Below are 22,484 nucleotides of genomic sequence, written 5' to 3'. Positions count from 1 at the left end.
GGACAATGACGAGGAAATAACCTGAGCAATGGACACTTTGAAAGAACTGATGAATTTCAAATGCCATTAATTTCAATAACAAATGACATCAGATGCACAGAGTCTCCAACACCTGCACAGTATTTGTTTTTTCTTACCACTGTACCAGCCTTCTGTCCACTACAATACCACATTCGTATCATCAGAAACCAGTTTGACCTCTACAGCACTGCCTACAACTTCAGAGGATAGCACTGAAGAGTCAAATAATGCAATTTGTTAACTCTTTGCAAAAAGTAGTTTTGGAACAGTTATTACTATTTAAAATGAAGACAAATCCTTTAGTACTAGTCATTTACATCTCTGTAGATAAGTAGTCAACTGGTTCTTCCAAGAGCCAGTTCCGTTTTTATGACAACTATGACCAAAATACATATACTCCTTCCTTAGCAAACTTGCCCGAATGCTTAGCAGATCAGTTCTGCCACTACCATGAGGAAATCTAGCGCCAATAAATCCTCCCGCCTACTTATCTCCACCTTTTCAAGTCAACAGGGTCAGTTAACATTTAAGTTAAAACTGGCAACTGTGGCTCACATTCAGTGATGTACCTTATTTACTAATTAATGTTCACAAGATATCTAAGTCCTAGACTTCATCAGAATTTGAATCTTCATCTTTGGAGAAGTGCAGAACATTTGGTCAAGGTAGCACACATCCACACCCACACACACGCACGCAACAATAGCACTTATGGATTGGCTTCTGTTCACTCTCCCTTGTCTACTAACACGAGAGCAATATTCCTGCAAGTGCCATAGTGGAAAAACAAAACCAAAACTAAAAAACCAACTCCTACATAGACAAGTCCTTTACATGAGTAACTCCGAGGAGTGTTGTTTTGTGTGTTTGTCAGACATTTTGTAAGCCAATAAAAATCAATTATTCACAGAAAAACTTTATTTTTTGTTGGGTTAATTGTCTGCTGAGAAAGGGCTGGCCTCTGAACATCATCATGGAGAGGACTGGGAAGGTCTTGCTTCAGAGCAGCTATGTCAGCACAGATAATGGCACCATGAGGAATACAGACCTGGTCCAGTTCTACCAGGCTTTGATTCAGCAAGTGATCAGGGATGGAAATTAGACCAAATTGCAGTCTGGATCCTGGACTTTTCCCATGATAGAACGATGTCCTTGAGAGGGTGTGACATATAGGACGAATGACAAGAGAGCTCTTGAAGCTAGCTAAGGCTGGTTTTCACATGATGGCCACCTGATTTTAGATTCCAAGCAAAAAGTTCTTTTGCTTTAAGAGTGTACAGAGCGAATACAGTCCTGAGCTTTGCTAATTCAAAAATAAAAGTCACTTACAATTTTGTCTGGTTTATCTTAAAACATGAATACAAGGTAAATTCAAGGACAGAAGAATTACGCAGTACATAAACTGTTGTCCCTTCTCAGCAGCATTTTACTTGAAAACCAAAAAAATACAACCAAACAAAAAAACTATGTTAAAGTACTCATGTCAAAGTTTCTATGCTCATTGCTTTTCTTGGAACAATACCAGGTCTTTGAACTCCTCCAATTTGAAATTACAAAGCAGCTACTAGACTAAATGGAAGTTGCATAATCAGCCAGAAAGACATTTAAAGTTATATATATTTTAAACCCTCCTTTTAGTTTCAGAACAGCTTCCTTAACTTGCTACACATTGCGAAGCTGAAATGTTCCTCAGCTCCCAAGTGAAAAATGGGAATGTAGTTTGACACTTTACTTAAATTCTGTACATTTTGGAAGAAAACATTAGTTTCTGATTCGTGCCTTAATAGATCGTTAAAATAGTGCTCTTCCATTCAGGCTATTGCCACTTTAGGCTTTTTTTTAATTTTTTTTTTATTTTTAGATAATTGCTATTCCATGTATTTTCAAAATGCTGGCACTTAGTAGTTAGGCTTCAGAGGTTTCAAACACTAATGCATGCCTGAAAGATATTCACTTAATCTTCCACAAAAACTTGCTTTCTTCACTTAAATGAAAATCTCTGCGCAGTTAGCAAACAAAGCAAAAGTTTAAAGTTGATCAAGCAGCATTCTGGGTAGGCAGCAACACTCCCTACGTTACTGCTGAAACGGTGTTCTTTCAGTTGGTATAAAAGTTCTCAATTTCTCTTCCAGTTTGTAATCAATACATACAAAAATGGGATTTCCAGTTCTAGAGGACAGAGTCCAAAAGCAGTGAATAAATGAGTGAACAAAGGTATACAACAACACATTTCCTCACAAAAGGACTTTAGACAAATTCAGTTCTCCATCAGATTTTAAAAGAGTTGTGTTTGGTGTTTTTTTTTAGTACTTATTGGAGTGGAACCGAAATCTAAAAAAAAAATTGAAAATCCATACCATTTACCCATAAGCATCTTGGCAAATCTTTAAGCATGCTCTAGTATATAAATTGATGAATCCACAATGCTGGTAACAAGATAAAATTTGAATTCACTCAATACAATGCCAGATTATAGTTTAGTGGAAGGAACTTTCATTTTGGATTTAACTTATCTTAGTGTTACAATCTCACTTCATGAACATACAAGTAACAGACTCCACTGCATTGCAATATGAATACCAGAGCTGGTCTGCCTGTAAAAACAGGCATATTTTTCCTCTTCTCCTTCTCCCTCATCACTCACAAGCAGTTAAATGGGTGATTTCCTGCATCTTCTACAGGATTCACGCCCTTTTGGTATCTACAGCTTCAACTGAAAAAAGTTTATTTAAATCAGTGTTTCAGTTTCTAAACTGCCTGTATTAAAAATATCTACATTAAAAATATCTACATTTCCCCTGCTTGAAAATTTTCATATAATCATTATAATTTTAGATTAAATTAAAACTTGAAGTAGATTGTAAAGCATAAGACAAAGATCGAAGATCTTGAACTCAATTTATATAAACCTAATATCAGAATACATGCCAAATTTAAAAATCAAGTGAAGCATCTTTGATACCAATGTATTGAAAAGCATGCTACAAATTTGTCACTGTTAAAAATATATATATTTAAAGTAGCAGCCCTCTGTGTTCAGTTCTGGTAAATACAAGTGAAAAACAAACAAGCAAAAAAAGAAGGGACCAATAAAAGCAGCAATGTAACTGACGGCCTGGAACAATGTCCATATTAGGCAGTCTTGAAAGAACTGGGATTGGCTCTAAATTAAGAAAGGAAACTGAAGGATATAATGGTAGAAGTATGCAAAATAATGGTTGGCACTGATTCATTTTTTCCTGACAGCTCGTTTCCTCTTCTACTACTTCTAGCACTAGACAACTAAATTGGAAGATGACATTTAAAATTAAACATATAATGCATAATCAGCTTGTAAACTACAAGTGACCATTGTACTAAGGAGTGGAGAAAAAAAAATAGTATGTTTATGCAGGAGTTGACAAGAACACCAGCAGCTTCACTGTGAAGGATTACAATGTGCACAGAATACAACCAGCTTTTTGAAAGTTTACGCCAGACCAGCTGATATGGTCTAGGAAAAAACAAACTAACAAAAACCATTCCTCTATTAAGGAACATCTAGCCTATAAACCACTACACAGCTTTTTGTGGTTACTCTTAATCTTCTCTGTCTACTGCTGATTACTTTTTCAAAATTCTTTGAAATGTGGAATTTAGCTTATTCTTTACCATGATTGCCACTGCGATTCTTTTAATACATGTATTTTACTTATCTTTTGTGCAGACATGAAAACAGTAATTTTATTTTTAGCCCTGCTAAATGAAAAAAAAAAAAAACCTTTCAAAACATTCCATTCCTCTTGCAATTAAATGATGAAAACAGAACTCAAACATAATTCTCAGATCACGCAATATGGCAGCATTACTTCCTTACTTTAAGAAGCTTAGTGACCATTTTCCTGCTGACTGGCCTGAACAGGTTCAAAATTGGGACGTCCTTTTATCAACCAACCATCAGTACATGAAAATCTCGAGCTCTTTACAGACACTGCTTGATTTACCTTCATCTCCTGTTTATGTACTTGAAAGAATAAGAAACATTTTTGGTACAAAATGCTAGTCCTATCTAGAGTTCCAAAATTTCAATAAAATAACACAAAACAAAAGCCCTGCAGATCAGTTTTTAAACTATATGCTTTCAACAACAAATGTCAGAAATGTACTTAAGAACCATTTGTGCAAAGTTTTAAAGCTCTAAAAAATGAAGAGTGGTATTTCTTTTTTCATCTTCTGTGATGGCTGAATTTATTTTTAGACTTTTAATAGAAGTCTTCTTTAAAATTATAAAGGAGCTCCCATGCAGGATCTAAAAGGATCTATAGAGCAGGTACAATAGAGATTGTATACTTGTATACATACTGTTGGTCTTCATGCACATTTATCCTGCAGCATAATGTTAAAATAAGTGATAACTGAAGAGATTCAGAAAAAAATTATGAAATCAAAATTATAAAAATCAGGAATTTCAATGTGTTGACAATTACTCTATAATAACATCTTTCTAATATTTACTTTCTAATAGTAAAATAAAAGAACTATCAAAGAATAGTTCAAGTTTAAGGTATTTTAAGTTCTCACAAATAGTAAGTAAAATACAAAATGTTTTCTGTTTCATATACTTTAATCAAAGGATTTAACAACATGTAAATAAATACAATATGGGCAGCCTCACTATTTCATTCAAAACTTTAGTGCCTTATTAAAGAGGCCTCATAATCGCATGACCCACAATTGTTAAAAATTATCACAATCTGTTAGAATGAAGATAAAAAACCTAAATCAAAACAAACAAAAATGGTGAATCAAATCTTACCCATTCTTGAAATATAAAACATGTGCTCTTTGTAATCCTGTTTCCAAGAAAAAACCAAGTTCTTGTTCATGTGTAGTGGGTCCTGGTTTAGGGCTTCTGTTTTGTATATTCGTATTAATCACCTAGGAGAACACAAGAAAAAAAATACAACAAAAATTATCAAGTTTTGTAGACTTTCACAAAGAAGCTAATACTTTACATTGGAGAAGTCTTTTTCATTTTCAGGCAGCTGATAGCTGAATAGTTCTATCCTTAATTCCATTCATACCTAAATATAAATCTTTTTTTTGCTGTTGGCTATCCCTTTAACGGTAATTTCTTCACCAAGCAGAATGTCCTCTAAGAAAAGTTTTATAATACATTTTCAGAACTTAACATGAAGAAGAGTATAAAAAAGAAGTGCATGACAAAGCATATTTGCAACCTCACTCAATAGCTGAGGTGATGGTATTTAAAATCTAAAACCCTGGTAGGTTAGGAAAGAGTGCTGCAGAAAGCAGCACTGAAGATTAAAAGTGATATCCAGAGAGATTTAAAAAGAAACAGTTTAGAAATGATTTAATTTGTATTAGTTGCATTAAAAATGGAAAATGATCAGCTTTCATTTGCCTTCATATTCACTACATATTCTACCAACCACTAAGAGACAACAAAAGCACTCCAAAGCAAAAAAGCTCAGAAAATAAGAATGTGTGTTTATTTAAAAAGCAGTATCAATTACTTCTCTCCCTCTTCATTTTATTTTTTTATTTTGCTTTTCTGACCCCAACTTAGTATCTAATGAAGACTACACCATTAATTATTTCTAAGAATTATCTGAAATGCCACGAAGCATATACACGCAATATACATAATTCCTACATGTGTTTGAAATATACCATAATATACCATGTTCATAAATGAATTCCCAGGAGGCTACAGATCAGCATCCTGAACATACATAATAATTAAGAGAGTTCTGTCCCTTTTCAGACTACTAGCACAATTTTCTAGGAGGACAGAAAGTCACTCTAGCTTTATTGTCCAATAGTAAGCATGCCCTGAAGTTCTAAGAAAACAAGTATCAGACATTTTCTTTCCGATGAATTACCAAAATGTTGGTATCATCATACCAATAACAGATGATCCACACAATTCTTACCCTTTCTATCTCCTGAAGGTACAGAAGAGCAATATCCCCAGCCTTCTCATAGCACGTAACAATTTCTTGTTCACGGTCCACATGGAGGTTGCTAGCTGAAGAAGAAATTGGCAACTTCTCAAGACAGAGACCTGAAAATAAAACATTTTCAATGGAAGCATTAAAAACTAATGTCATAAAATACTGCATCTGGAGTATAGTCCAGGCTAAACCCTTTTGATCATGGGAAGAAGCAAACAAAGAAATTACTGAAAAAATTTGAAGGTATGGTCCTCTGATACAGACAGAAATAAATAACACTGAATCCTTCTTAATGATTGTAAAACTATGAGAAGCAATTTTAGCAATTATGATTTAAATGAAAATTATGACATTCTACCACAGAGGTGTCCAGTGTCCTTCTATACCAGTTTTAAATTACTGGAGACATCTTCACTTATTCCAAGTGATCACAGAAACCAAGGCAAGGTGAGGAAAGCACTCAAAGTTAATACCAAACTTAGCAACAGAGCAAAGCAGAAGCACCAATAAAAGCAAATACATTTTTAAGAAATAAGGGATCAGGAAGTGGAATTTTTGGATTTAAGCTTTTGTTCATCAAATTTCCATCTCTTCGATTTTCAAAAATCTCACTACTCCCTCAGTGCAACAGGCTTGCGACATGCTTTACATCACCTGTCACCTATGTTATTTGTCAAACACTTGTTCTCTGATCAGTGACCTGTTCGCCGTCTGATTCTACTTACCTTGCTATGGAATTACAGAACACACTAAACACAATTAACAACATGTTGGGGAAAAAAAGGATTAGTATATCCTCTGCAGGAAGAAAACACTAAATTCCTAATGACAAATAATGATTTCAATATGCTTTTTGTATCTGTTGTCAAGACAATCAAAACAACTTCAAGAATCCAGACGTGATCCTAAATCTGTGCAGGCCTACTGTGCTAATAATCAGCATAGGAGCTGAAAAATCACTATTAAATTGCCCTCCATACGCACCCTCATTAGGTCTTGCATTGAAAATAAATGCAGCATAAGATACCATGCAGGCAGTTAGCAGTTTAAGCCATAGATTGTCTAGGAAAAATTGTGATAGATACCCACATTTATGTGAATACCCACAAAACAACTCAATACAACCAGCTTTAGTAAGAGGTACCTCTCATCAAGCACAGAAGTCTTTTGTGCCTTTATTAGACCTATCCAACAAAAACATTATCTGGTGCTTTGAAGCCAAAAAATATAAAGTTTTTGCTTGTCTAAAATCAAAACAACATTCACTAATCAATGGTATCTGCTATACAAGCCACTTCTATTAAAGTTGTTTTCAAAATAATTAAAGAAAACAGCTGGAAAGGACCTCGAGAACACTCATCTGTCTATCTGAATAAGGAATCAACCAACACCAACAGATGCTCTTCCAACATGTTCTTAAATCCTTGGCCTTCTTATGCAATTTATTATAGAGCACAACTATTCCTACGATTAATATTTTTTCCTAACATCTAAATCTCCCTCCCTAGATTAAGTACTCCTAGTCTTCTTCACAGATTATTCCTATTATTCCTTTCTTTACAAAACCTCTTTTCTAATTTCAGTCTAGAAAAAGAGAGACGTGTTTCCTACAATGAATATCAATTTTCATTCTTTTCATGCTTCCTTGACATTTGATAATTTTCATCTCCTCTGGAGGCTCTCCAATGGGTTCTATCTATCTTGGCTTGTTGTGCCAAAAATTGGATACAAAGCTCTGCTTGGAGCCTCAACAGCACCGAGCAGAAAAAAACAAACAAAAAAAAGTATCCTATATCAAATGCAGGAAGTTTATCTTTTTTTAAATACAAATCACTAAAACTTTTGTGCCTTCTTGTGCGTATTAGCAAAAGATTCCCTTCTACTTTTGACATGCAACAGATCTCCACATCATATTCTGCAAAACAAACATAAAAATCAGTATACTTTTCAAAAACCTACATGTTCCAAAAGCCTAGCAAACATTCAAGTAGACTCTCTTGAAAACCTGCCAAACCTGAGTACAACAGACACTGGACTTCTCTGACATGTCTAAATCTTAAATCTGTTTTCATCTTAACATCTCTCTAAAAATTAGAAAATACATTAAAATAGTCTAGAGCAACCTATGCTGGTCTGCTTTCTTTCAATTTTTCAATCATATAACAAATATTCCAAGAGGTGGTTTGTTGTTTTTTGTTTGTTTGTTTTTACTAATTTTATGTCATATATCCAAAAGATTTAACTATACAAAAAGTTCAGATCTCCTGCTGCTTGAACTGACCCTCTGATAAGAGCTAAATGTATGGTTGATGTTGGATAAAAAGCTTGCAGTGTCCTACATGAACATCTTCAAACTCAGAGGTGACCATAAAACACAATAAACGAGCAGTAATAAAAAAAACGCCAAATGACTGAAAGCATCAGATAGTTGGCAAGTGGATCATTCCTCCCCACCCTCTCTCCCCCACGACACAAACAACAAGCGCGCCACAGTAATCCTCCATTTATGACACATATTACTCAGCCGCCTATTTGTGGAATTGACCTGGATTTATTATTTATATTTTTATAATTATGGCCACAACTATGTATTTTTTTTAATCTGAAAAACTCAGTATAAAGACCTTCTCTCATTTTATCTGGGAATTTTCCTTAAGATATGAAAGAATCTCAGTGCTCCATCAGAAACTTTAAAGTAACGGAGAAAAAAAGTACAAAATTGTGACAGGGTCCTTTGACGAAGCACATAATACTATTTCTTAAAGTAACTTTATTATACAACTGTACTTAGTGTATTTTTCCTGGTATGCTTATTACAACCTGTCAAAGTATATGTATTTTAAGCATGTAATGCTTTACAGCCAGAAGTTAATTTGGAGAACTATCCTGAAACAACCACTTACCAGGATGGTTCAGAGACTTTATTTGGTTTGCTGACACAAGGAATAATTGCAATTCAATACTACATTAAAAATGAAAACATGACTAGGAGGAAAACATTGAATAAATTAAGATTTCTGTAACATGTTAAAATAAGAAGTCCGTTCAGATTCCGAGCTACTGATTTAACTTTTTCTTAAAAACAGATGATGGAGTGTAGAAATAATTATTAACACATGTAAAAGTATTTTTAATTTGAAATAGATACAAACAGCAATATAGCAATAACAACCACGAAATATACTACCCACTTTTTCGTAAGAATATTGTGAATGATTAGAAATGAATTAAAATAAGGCATTATTATATTAGGCTCTTGAAAAAAAAAAAAAGCAAGTGGTAACTTAGAGAATTTAGAAACACATGAATTCAAAGACACACATATCACCCTAAATCATCTGCTGACAATGTTCTCATGCATTCGGACAAGTCAGTTCTCCCCTATGTGCTTATTTCCACACTTCCCAGGCAAAAATCTGTTTTTCTGCCTCAAAAAGTTATGAACTTCTTTAATCATTTGTAATTTTTTGAGATATTCAGCAAAGAGTTGCATGTTCAACTCTATTTTTTGAGAAATTCAGCAGAGTTACTGCTACGAAATATTACTGCATTTGTTGTACAAGTCATAGCTATTGGTTTATTTAGCCTTAATTCTTTATATTGTTTTAGCTTGTATTCAAGAATATCACACCAGTTGGTATCACAAATTGACTTTGATATTATGGCTTTTAAGTTTAAGCCCTTCCAGTCAAAACCACCTTCAAGTAAAAGCTTCTAACAAACTGGGTCAGTTTTATTTTGGGAAGACACTTATCTCATACATATCTAGTCCAGATATCAAGCAAGATGACTCCTGAGGGAAAAGAAAGTGAGAAGCAGTGAAATGAATACGAGTCCATTCTAGTTAAGCTTATGTGTTTTGCAAAGTAACTCTAAAATTGTTTGTCAAAAGAGTAGAACAGCAACAAACAGTATTTGAACAAGAAAAAGGTATGCCTGATATTTCAATTACATGATAGCTTGCAAAGGTTTTCTTTAAACCTTTAAAACATGGATAATTTATAATTTTTATAAGATTCAGAAAGCAAACAGTAGATAGTTTTATCACTTATTCCAAGTGATCTTCATGTCTGTATGCTCTCAAATCAGTGATCAAAGTTATGCCAAGCCTTTTTTTTTAAGCAAGTACATTACAAGAGCAAACTAACTGCAGTATCACATATGCACATTACTACTACCCAAAAAAGAGGGTTCCTCATAAGAATGAGCAATAAACTAACAATTTTTGAAAAGTTCACATGGATAAGATTTGCTTATTCTTAGCAGTTTTTTTATTTTGATTACATTGACTTTTCATTTTCATTCATTAAAAAAGTAGACTTTCTGTTGGAAAACCAACTAACTAACACCCCCATTTCATTTTACAAAGTAAAACAAAAATTACTCAAAGGTCAAAAGGGAATCCACATCAGATTTCAGATCTTTAGCAAGTACTCCTACCACCCAGTTCACTACTGAAACCATTAAAAACACACATACACACACCGCAAGCCTGAGAAAAGCCTGTCGCATCTGTCACATTTATGGCATTTTGTGTAACTGAGGATCTTAGAAGATGCCAGTCAGTACCCTGTCTGTGTAAGTGCTTGTCAATTTTAAAGACCACAAGTAATAACTGTGGTTTATCTCCTGTCTTCAGTAGTCAAGTCAAAGGACAGACAAAAACAAACAAACAAAAAGTGAAAGACTATTTTATACTTAAGTAAATAAACATGTTTTTGCAGGAGGGAAAAAGTTGCATGAATAGAAAGGGTTCCTGGGTTTGCTTCCTGTTTTCCTTCGACATGTAAAATCCAAGTCTGAGTATACATCCTTTATTCTTCCCTATAGGATATGCAAAGCAATACTGGTAAGTGTTCCATAGGCTGTACACAAATGAACAAAAGGCATCAACCTTTCATCTCTGCTTTTAAAGAAGCTTCGTATTTAGCTTACATATTTAGAACAAGCAATTATATAGATTATAGCACACACTTACTAGTAATTTTTGACAAAAAATTGAAACAACTCTAGTTACAGCCATCAAGGAACTCCCACGGTTTATTGCTGAACTTAGAACGAGCACTGCTAATTTCACTCAAGTAAAGGACTTATTTCTAGAAGTCCTCAGTCAAAGATTGTGCTTTGTGTGTAGAGAATTACTTTTTTTTGGAAAGCAATGTATAAACTTTTTTCCCTGTCAATTTCCTACTGGTAATTGTAAAGTATTAATTAATAAGAGGAGGAAGACTAAGAATAGGCAGTAGGAAAATATATTTATATTAAAGTACCTCTTACTGCAGATACATTGTCTTCATAGGAATTGCCTATTTCTTTAGACAATATAAGGAAACAAAAATATTTCATCTCCTTGTTTTTTCAAGTGTGCTGTATTTCCCATTCCTCTCATGCCAAGACACAGGAAAAAAAAATCTCCAACAACTGTTAGGATGCAGAATCTCCTCTATGGCTACTTTAATACACAAGTAGCTCCTCAGAACAGGCATCAGAAAGGTCAATATCCTCTTCTCTCAGCAAACTTGAATTTAAAGGAAACTGCTCTGGCTAGCTCATTTTTCTACATACAGGGTACTTACAGAGAATTAAATCCATTCTAGACAAAACTCAGAGCATTACAAGCACCACTTTCCAGAGCTGAAGACAGTATTTCATCATCTATGTTCATACTGCAATATTACCCCCTTATTATTTTTTCTAATATCAGTTATGCTAGTTCTTCAAAGCATCTCTAAGTTCTTCAAAGTTAAAAATAAAAATACACATATATATCTACCCTAGTTTCTAATGGCAGGAACACTCATACCTTTTCTGAAGTGAATACTTAGCAGTTAATAAAACCAAAACAATATTTGGGGATTTATTATAATGTCATCTGAAACAATATATCATAGCTGTAACAACGTCTGCTGAGAAATGACTGGCCACACTTCTCCTCTAAATGTAACAGTTTTCAAATATTTGTATTTTCTTAACAACACAGAATAGAAGAACTAAATTATTTTCATTCAATGTTTGGATCTCAAGCACCAGAGCTAAAAGCTCCACTGAAGGAAGCAGGACAAACCCTTGGCTTTTCCACCTCAACCCCTATTCAAGCAGGAGAGATACAGACTTGGGAAAACCAAGCTTTATCTGAAAAAAGTTTTAAGTAGCTATGGCACAGGCTTCCCAGCCACGGTCTGCAAAATGTTTGCTGGCAGGCTGCAACTCCTGCACAGCAATATGGGAGGAGGGAACTTAAGGAAGTTGAGTTCTTGACCCATTACCTAATGAGGCCAGAGATCTCTGGCATAATGTTTAAAACAGCTTTCATTTAGCATTCTTCCATGAAGAGCTGCTCGGTGTCTGCTGACGCGGGCTAGCAACACACAAGATCTCATTACAATCGGGTACGATTAAAGTTAAGTGCGGGATCTTTTGCTAACTGCAAAGTAGAATTCACATGCAGCTGACACTTTCACTGAACCTAATGAATATTTCCATGTTTCTGTAAATAGAACTAATTAATAGCCAATCATTTACCTTGGTAAATGCGACATTAAATTTGAATATGGGTCAGCAGCAGTAAAGGCCGTCTCACCTTACTCAACATACATCATCTAAATATAAACACAGTTATTTGAACAGGCAATATGAGACACAGAATGGCCTGCAGCAACAGGGTTACAATCCTGTAATGTCGCAGTCTAACTTACATATGACATCTCTCACGTACTTAACAAGAACGTAACTGTAATGCAACACAGCGATCTTGTCAGATACCTGCAGTAGTCTACTAATCTATGACAAGATAGTAAATATGAACACAATTTCTTAACTAAAATCAAAAGTTTACAGCATTGCAGACTGTAAGGACTTATAAATTGCAATGTTCATCTCTGAGCATATGTGGAAAGATTCACTGATTTGTAATGCCAAGTATTACGCATCCATTTTTCAATCATATCTTGACTTATGCAGCATCACGATCGTGTTAACTTAGATTTTGATAACCTTATTTCCCAGTTAAATATATACTTGTAATTTGAGTGTCACTGAGAAGTTGCACCTCCCCAAATTAACACCTCAATATCCCACTGTGTATCTCATCTCTGCTTCCATAAGCAAACAAAAATTGCTTAGAAACACAGAAGATACTGCCACGCATGGTATTTGAATAATGCCTGTGTGTGCTTTCCAGTATATTACCTCATTCATATACTGCTGAAAACTAGCACAAACTTAATTGTCCTGTTCCCAGAGAGCATATCCTTAGGAGAATATTAGCTTCAGTCATTATTAAAATGGATTCTAAATATACACTACCATGTGATAGCAGTGCCACACACAATTTTTTCTGGTTTGTCTTTGAAGAGAAGGGGGTAGGGAAAGTTGGAGCTAGGTACACAAGCCTAACTTGAAAAAGGAAAGACTCAGACATACACAATCTTTAGTTACTTCTTTATGGATTCATAACTTGTCTTATTTCAATTCTTCCTAAGTTAAGATTTTCCTCAGTCTCAAAATTGAGCATTGGCAATTAAATTGATCTAGTGAAGAACTTAAACAGATGATACTAAAGAGACAAAATTAACCTCTTATAATAGAGGTTTGGAATTCTTTTCAATTTACAAGCCATTTGAAAATTACCCCCTTACTGTCTTGTTCAAAATTGTGTTTCTGAAATTTAATACTGCAGCTATTCCAACACAACACCTTCTATGTACACAGAATAGAACAGAATCGCTCAGAAGCACAGCATCAAAAATAGCTTAAAAAAAAAATCACAATATTTTAAGGGTGTAAGATCAGAAAAGTATGCCTATCAACAAAGTTAACCACATAGAAGAAGAATGTCTCTCACTACTCTTTCATTTTTAACTTGTGAATTTGATGAAATGGTGAAGAAAGGCAGAAAAATACCAGAGCTGTACTCCGTTCAGGAGTACAACTTTGTGGTAGCTACCTCCTCTCCACCTCTGGGTGAGAGATATCTGAGCAGTGCTGAATCCTGACCTATGATAATCAAGTTTCTGAAGTTTTGCCTCATGCGTATTCACTTGGCTAGTCTACTCTATGCTGTTTTAATGGACACAGCAGCAGGTAACTTTTCATCAGGCCACTCTTCCACCATCTTCTACTCAAGACAATGCGTAAGACATCACAGCAGACAGTTGCATTTGTTGCCAGAAGCCGGGAAAAAAAGCCCCCTTTCTTTTTCCCCTCACCATAACACCACCAGTCCATTAGCTTTTTGGTCTTTATGAGACATAGCAGTTCTGTATCTCGAAGTTCTCAGATAGAGGTTTACAAAACTAACAAACAAAAAACAACAAACAACTTGGTGGATAATGCATTCAGACATGCTTATTCTGGAGAAATTAAAGTGTCAGTGAGAATTTTCCTCCTGATTTTTTTTTCTCTGCCACATCTTATTTTTTAACAATAAAAATATATATACATGCATATGTTTATGTAAACATGTTATGTTTATGTATGCCCCCATATATTTGTATGCATACATATATAAACACACTCACAAATACATGCACACCAGAGTTCAGCAAGTGTTTAAGGACCTCACTTCCTCTCCAATGTTCCAATTCAGTTTCTTCTCCACACAATTGCCACTACTGCTTTTCCTCTTCTCCTTCTTACTAGCCATTAGTAGATGAAGCTCCAACAAAACTTAGCTTGAACCTGACCTTGGGCTCATTTTGTACCTCATTTCATTCATACACACATGCTGAATCTCCCTTTGCTGTGAAGGACAGAAAGAAATACTTTCCATGTTGTGCAAGGGTAAGAGTGCACAGGCACAAAGCAGGCCATTTCTGAGGGCTTACAGTAGACTTAATTGTCTAGGGTTACAGCATAACATGCTCATTTAAGTACCTTGAAACAATGCAGAAGAATAAACATTTCAATTCAAGCATCCTACTCAATCCCTCACCTCTGTTATAGAATGAAAAGCTCAGAGTAAAAGCATTTGTGGGAAGCACTTGTGGCAGTCCTACCTTAAGTGAGAAAAAATTGTAGCAGATAAAAAAAATAAAAGTAACAATAAAAAAATACAGCAATTAAAAACTACCATTAGTTTTCTGCCTTACAGCTTTGTCAGGCAAGCACATTAGTGCCTGACCACTACAAAACAGGATACCAATATCCTGCTGACTACAAATCCAGTGGAACTGGGTTTGCCCAAAAGTGGATTGAAATTAGGAAACTTAAACGGGTATTTTTACAGCCTCTCTGCATGTTGCCATGCTGAGCAGTACAGCCAGGCTGATGCATGCACACAGGCATTTCTTGGGAACATGGTGATCTGTTCATGACTGCCAAAGAAATACAAGCTAAATACTTAGAAAACTTTAGATATTCAGGTTATCCTTGAAATCACAAGCAGAAATACAAGTCACAGCAAAGCACAAAATCTATTTAGGAATAACTTGTACTTAGTTGGTAGTAACTACAAATCTCCAATCACCTCTGAAGAAGCCCTTCACACTGGAAAGTTTTATAGTCCACTCTTAAAAGTGGAAAATAGAAATTCCAGGGAGGGGAGGGAAGGGGAGGGAAGGAAAAGGGGGAAAAAGGGGAGAGTTAACTGTACTACTGCATATTAATGTTCACTATTTAGCTGTCAGTTACTCTAAATGTTTCTGACTTCAGCCTTATTCCAGAACTGGCAGGAGACGACAAACTTACAACCCTGGGAAGAAGGGATATTAACTTCCATTAATCACCCATTCAAACTTAAAACATGGTAGCAAAAAAAAAAAAAAAAAAAAAAGGCAAAACAAAGCAATTCTGGACATAAGCAGAGCAAAAGGAAAAAAGCAGTACTCAGCTAGTTTGCCCAGGTAAGCTGGTATCCAGTCACCCAGTAGAAGTGACCAAAGCAGTGAAGTCTGATCAAGGTGTGATACAACAGATTTCAGTGTTTAAGTAGAAAACTTGAAATCAGAAGCAACAAATTAGAAGCATATCTAGGTTGCAGACATGCCTTTTTTCCCTTTCTTTTTTTAAAAGCTGAATCTACAAAATATTCCAGGGTAGAGAAGAAATTAAGGCAAGACACATATTTACTATTTTCTAATCAAGTAAACTGAATAATACCAATCCTTTCTGCAAAATTGGTGTCTTTATGTTTCAACTGTTCTATATTCTTATGAGGCCAAATAAAATAGAGCCAGAAGAGTTGAGCTCTGGGAAAATACTCAATTAACGTATTGGGATTCCTTGGAGATAAGCAAATTTATGCACTTAGAGTTGATCAAGTCCGAGACTGCATTTTCATAGGAAGAAAGTGACAAATTCAACAGTCATCTTCACAGATGGGTGAAAGGGAAAGCTGAATGGAAGGTTATTGACAAAAAACCCCGGCAACAACAAAGAAACTCACAACCCACACACAGATGGTGTATGAGAGACCTGGGCAAGTTTACGACACATATAAAAACTCTCCATGTCCTTCCCTTTCCATTTTCAATGGAAACAGTTACCCTCTTCAAAGACTAGGACCCATCTTTGACCAGTGAATGGTACTGAAGTCTCTCCTAAATTGTGTTTGCTGACTTTAACTCTTCTCTTGTGGTAACAAACAGTATATATGTATGTCAAACCCAAATTTAAACACAGCAGACCAAAGCAAACATAGTTAGACACAGGAATTTCTCATAAACCTATGGCATACAAACTGCCACTTTCCTCAAAACATTAACCCAGATAACAGCCCATGAACAAGTTTTCTAAACTGAGGTGGTACTGCCACCTTAAGACACCAGGCTAGCATTACAATTTTCTCTATCCCGGATTACTCGAAAAACACTTTCTGAAATTAAAAAAAAAAACATATTCAATGAAGAAGATTTCTAAAAATTAAACTGCAAAAGAAAAAAAATGCTTTAAGTCCTTTCACTGTATTATGATTACTTTACTCGATTAAGTAGCAATTTAGGTTTACTCTAGTTTAACATAACCTAGGCTATGCTTTGTAACATTTAGTACAAAGCATTGTGAATCAAGGTTCTTCAATTTTGTCCACAGCAACTGAAGAACTGCACTACTTTTGTAACACAACTTTCAGTAACAGTGCCAATACTTGTAGTATCTTGCCAAAGTTATAGGACATTCAGATATTAAAGGACTTTTAAAAACACATAAAAATTTGACTGGGTAACAGCAGGGTTAAAATGGAAATTTTAATAGAGGTAAGAGCCTTGTCAACCAACCTTGTCAATTATTTTAAAGGAAATAAGCCATCCTCTTACTCATCTGCAAATGTGGCACTCTATCGCTGTGTTGATTATACGTATGCCAACAATTTCTTTCACTTTGGACAAAATGTTGATTCACTTTTTAAAACTATATCTAACATTATTATACTGGAAAGAGCAATCTTACCTTTAGTAGAATATGCTTCAGCAATCATCCGTAACCTATATGGCGGCACTGCAGCTAGCTGCAAATCATCAACTCCAACTCTGGCGTATGTATTCAGAGCTTCTTTGTAATCACCTTCCACATAGTTTAGCTTGGCCATAATCAGGTTAGCTTCTTGTAAGAATTCTGGCTAGAAGGAAGAGGAATAAGAAAGGTTTCATTCCTCAGGGAAAAAAAAAAAAAATTATCAAACCTGACAATTGTTTGGCATGTTTTCTGCATATACTAACTGTGGAAGCCCACAGTAGATTTCTTGTGAGAGAGCAACTAATCATCAAAATTCTATCTTCATGTTATATTTGGGAAGCTTGGGGGTAGGGAGTGAAGCCACATAATCATTCTCCAGCAAGCTACTGAACAGCATCATCAGTCATTTTTCATGTTCGTATGTTTATTTACGCATGCACCTGTAATACCTCTCAAGCAGCAGACAGCTTTGCCAGGTAACAAAACTATTTAAAGACAGCCTATCATTACAGCCCCTCCAATGATTTTTTTCTTAACACCACAAGTACAGTTCAAAATAACAGTGTCAAATCTTAAGAATGTATTCCACAGCCTATATATTTAATTTGCACAATTTCAAAGCATCAGGATAGAGGGAACATCTTGAAAAAAGGATTCAAGGAAGAATGAAGGAAAAAAGGAAGAGAAGGAAATCCTCCCATGAATCATGAGAAACACAAAAATGGAAGTTAGAGATGACTGTAAAGCAAGGTTCTCATCTTACACGAGATACCCATGAATATAGAAAAATAAGTGATTTAGTAGCTACAACAATAGTTAAGCAAAGAAGGAAAAAAATGGTTAAGAATATTAGAAGTTTGTGACATAAACACTCCTCTCAAGGATAAACCTTACTTTTCGCCCCCAAGCATAACTTCAGAAGTCTTTCCTGCATACTCGTGAGACTATGACAGAAATTTGTCAAATATTTTGTGGTTTTATAACATTTTTATCTAACGCACTCCAAAGAATGATTTAGTTATATACAGCAAGTAAAACTTTCACAAAAGAGGTTGCAAGGACTTCACTTAATCATTCCATAAGTTGGTGATGATTTTCTTGTTCTTCTGATGAAAGAAGATTTGAGAAATTTATCTAAACAAAAGTCCATGAAGAAACAAAAAGACATGAAATAGCATAGCACTGATGATGTTCTGGGAATAATAATAAATCAACGCACAAGAACTTTCTACTTTTTTCTCCATAATTAGCAGCACACTCCTGTCAATTTCACCTTTTCTAAGTCTTGCTCAGACTGACTGACTTACCTTTAGGTTTCCTCTATCAAGTGCTGCCGTGAGATGTTTCCTGACCTCAGTCAGCTTTGGCCTGGGGCCCCATGGGCTGCTGTTCTGTTTAAGAGCGTTTTCCTTCAAAAATTGTTCTAGTTTGGACTCTCCGAGGAGAAGTTCTGCCATGTCATCTGTAAATAAAAACAAACACATGAAATATTAAAAATCATTTTATTTCACTAATACTTTGGTGTAGGCACCACTGCCTCCACTGAAAATTTTCAGATCTAAATTTTAAAAACAAAATAACCTAAACAAACACATAGCCAATTACTTAGATTTAACATGTCATACGGGTACTTCATTTTACTTCTCAATTTATCTTTTATATGCATATCATTGTAGAATTAAGTCTGTTATGTTCTAGGCTGTAATGAATTAGAGCAGTAACCTAAAACCAATCTTCTTCCCTTCTGCCTTAAAAAGAAACGTTTGATTCAAAAGCTTCATGGACTCTGCAGCATTCTGAATGTATAAAAACACACTTGTGTTCTCAAATGCATCCACACATGTTTAACTGTTTAAAGAATACTGCAGAAGGGAAAGAACTCAGTTTTCAGATGAAGACGAGACAAGTCACAGATGCTGCCTGGTTACCAGCCAGCTTAGTTTTCAGGCTTTCAGAACATGGTTGTCAGATTCCTCACTCAAGTTTGCAGTAAAAATTTAATTCCTCTACCCACCAAACATACTTTTGCTGGTCACCTCATCTTTAGATCTGATGATAACAAGTAATTTCAGGTGCCACACTTCTACCTGTACTTTACTCTTTTAGGAGCACCTTTATGCCTCTTTGTGTGTTTTGTTTTGCTTAAACTGTGCATCCTCTGTTTAATTTATCTTTGTGACAACAATGCAGTCTGGATACAGCTTTGATGTATGCTAGCCAAAAATGTTGGTCCCTTGAAAGACAAAGGAAGTAAAAATAAAGTATTTCCCTAGTGCACCATTACTTTGGAGACATTCTAAAAAGCAGTGACACTCAACATCTTTCAAATATGTATTAAAGGCATACAATTCCTAGTCCAAACCAAAATATTACTACTGCTCAATAATATACCTACAGTATAACAATAAAACTTTATTACCCACTAACTGCCAACCAAAAGCTTCTATTTACCTATTCAATGCTAATATAGCAAAATGTACAGCTATTTAGCTGTACAAATAAGCAAATGGGAGTTTGACATGCATCAGCAAGTCCAGCATAAAATTTCCACGGTCGTTAACCAAGAATTTGATCAATTTACAAAGCCTGACTGAAAAAGTTTTCATTTCCAACATCTGATGTACGTAAGTGTACAGTTTAACAACACAAAAATGTCAAATTTACGTTCTGACAAATGTGAAGACTAAGTTTGTACACTACAGTATTTTACATACAGCTTAGATTACACAGCATTTAAGGTTAACTAATCTCCTTGCACACTGGAAATTTAACGTTTCTGAACAGAATTAGAATGAGAAAAGTTCTACAGTAAATAATAATTGTTTTGGTAAAGCACAAGAAACCCACTGTTAGCTGTGTTAGCAGGGAACAAGCAAATTAAAGAGGACTTCAGTATTTGGTCTGTCAGGACCAAGCACGTTTATGATTTAATATGGCTTGTAAAGTCTTTCCTGTGTTTAGAAAAAAGGAAGAAGAAAAAAACCTTTACCACAGAATGAGTTTTATTCAAACATTACCGTCCGAATACATTAGAAAGCAGGGAAGGAAATGCTCACTGCTCTTAGCACAAGCACCTGGAGGGACCAGGACCAGGCCTTGAAACCCCATGTCCATGCTGTCCCCCCACCAGCTCTGAGTCACGGCAAACCATGCTCCCAGGCCTGCCTCAACACCTACTGCACTCTGCTCTCTGGGGAAGAGCAAGAGGGACAGCCAGAAACATCCTCTTTACCACATCCAGATCATAGTCCTGCACCACACTACTCTCATCTGTAATTTGCACAATTGCTATGTTTAATTTCACAGGCAACCAAAACTCCTAACACTGGAAGTTTCTTTTTGAAATCCCCTGAGGAAATGAGAGTAGAGAAGGACACAGTTTGTTCCCATAAATTCACAATGTTATCAGCATATTTCCAGGAATATTTAAAGCAACTTACAATAATTTTTTTATTCTTTCATTGAAGTCTTATCAACAAGAACGAAAAATAAAAGATATTTCAATGTACTAAGTGGGGAAAAAAAGAGAGATGGGGAACACACTTCCGCGGCAGCGCAGGCAACTCAGGGCCAAAGCCAGTTAGTTTTGAGTATTTCCGTGGACTAGGATTACACAACCCCTCCAGACAACCTGCTCCAACATTTGACTGTATTCACTGTGGAAAATTTTACCTTGCTATCTATTCCACATTTCCCTTGTTGCAGTTTTTTGGCCATTGCTTCTGGTGCTGTACATTTCTGAGTGTAGGCCACCTCCACAGTCAAGGTGGGATAAGTGATGACAGCAGTAGGATATCCTCTTACCCTTCTCTTTTTAAGCTTTAGCAAATACAGCTCCCAGCTGGTTCTTCAAGGGCGTGATCTGTTCCCTTTATCTTGGTGGCCCTCCACAGGGCTCCCTCCACTATACCAACATCTTTTTCGTTCTGGGGAACCCAAAACTGGATGCAGTATTCTAGATGCTATCTCACAAGTGACTAACAATAGGGAACACTAATTTCCCTCAAACTGCTAACTACACTCTTGCTAATACAGTACAGAGTGCAGTCGGCCTTCATTGCCACAAGGGTTTGCTGCCAAATCGTACTCCCTTAGTTGTCCACCATGACCTCCAGATCCTTTTCTGCAAAGCTGCTTTTTAGACAGCTGATCCCAGGCTATCCTGTAACAAACAGTCATTCTTTCTCAAGTACAGGACCATGGTGTTTGCCTTTGCTGAACTACAGGAGTTTTTACAGAATCATGAAATGGTTACTCTAGCCTGTTGATATCCCTCAAAATGGCAGCCCTACACTCCCCAGTTTTCTATCACCCGCAAAATCACTGAGGGTGCATTCTCAATGTCTAGGTTGCCAAGAACGACACTAAACATTATTGACTGCAGTATTCACCCCTGCAAGACCCCACTTTTAATGGTCCACAGATTTCTTTTATTAGTAGTATTATCTTTATTTATAAAAACGAAAACCCCACCTCTGACCACAAGTCTCTGAGCACAGCCAGTTTTCCACTTACCTCCTAGTCCACCTGTCTTTTCAATGTAGCTGCAAGAACACTATGGGGAACCACATCTAAAGTCTTGCTAAAGTTAAAGCCAACACTACTCACTGGTCTTCCCTTTATCCATAGTCAGTCACCTCTACTCAAAAGGTTAGATATCCCCCGACAAACCCACGTCAGTCTATCCCAGTCATCTTCCTATCCGTCCAACCAGTTTCCTGGATGTACTTCCTAATCTTCCCAGGGCCTGGGGTTAGACTGACCAACCCACAGTCCCTGGATCCTCCTTCTTGACCTTCTTGCAAACAGCCATATTTGCCCTTTTGTAGTCACTGGGAATCTCCCTTGATCACCAGGATCTCAAAAATGACAGACTGTCCTTGCAATGACGTTGGGCGGCTCCTTCAGCACTCTGACACAACCTGTCCTGGCACCATGGCTTTGTGGAAGCCCACTTCACCTAACGCAGTCTTCCGCCGTTACGGCGTAATGCTTCACGAGACCCTGACACTGCTGAGGAACATAAGAGGTCTGAGCATGAGCCCCAGTAGTATACTCAGCAGCAAAGAGGTACTGACATCTTTGTCCTTTGTCACTTAGTCTCTGAACCCCACA

The 22,484-nt window shown here is 36.0% G+C and overlaps 1 protein-coding gene across 4 annotated transcripts in view; it reads right to left on the bottom strand.

Moving 5' to 3' along the window:
• TTC7B (tetratricopeptide repeat domain 7B) overlaps positions 1-22,484 on the bottom strand; it is a 138,627-nt gene that overhangs the window by 99,391 nt on the left and 16,752 nt on the right. For 3 of the 4 annotated variants that reach the window (XM_040558699.1, XM_040558700.1, XM_040558701.1), the window contains exons 2-5: positions 18,677-18,831; positions 17,364-17,532; positions 5,958-6,088; positions 4,817-4,938 (exon numbers count right to left, since the gene is read on the bottom strand). In XM_040558699.1, coding sequence (XP_040414633.1) covers positions 4,817-4,938; positions 5,958-6,088; positions 17,364-17,532; positions 18,677-18,831 — 577 coding nt within the window. Of the gene's footprint in view, positions 1-4,816; positions 4,939-5,957; positions 6,089-17,363; positions 17,533-18,676; positions 18,832-22,484 lie in introns of those variants that run through there. The other variant, XM_040558703.1, reaches the window with a different exon arrangement.

The sequence above is a fragment of the Cygnus olor genome, chromosome 5 (assembly GCF_009769625.2).
Source record: "Cygnus olor isolate bCygOlo1 chromosome 5, bCygOlo1.pri.v2, whole genome shotgun sequence".
NCBI lineage: Eukaryota > Metazoa > Chordata > Aves > Anseriformes > Anatidae > Cygnus > Cygnus olor.
This window is presented reverse-complemented; position numbering and strand designations above follow the sequence as displayed.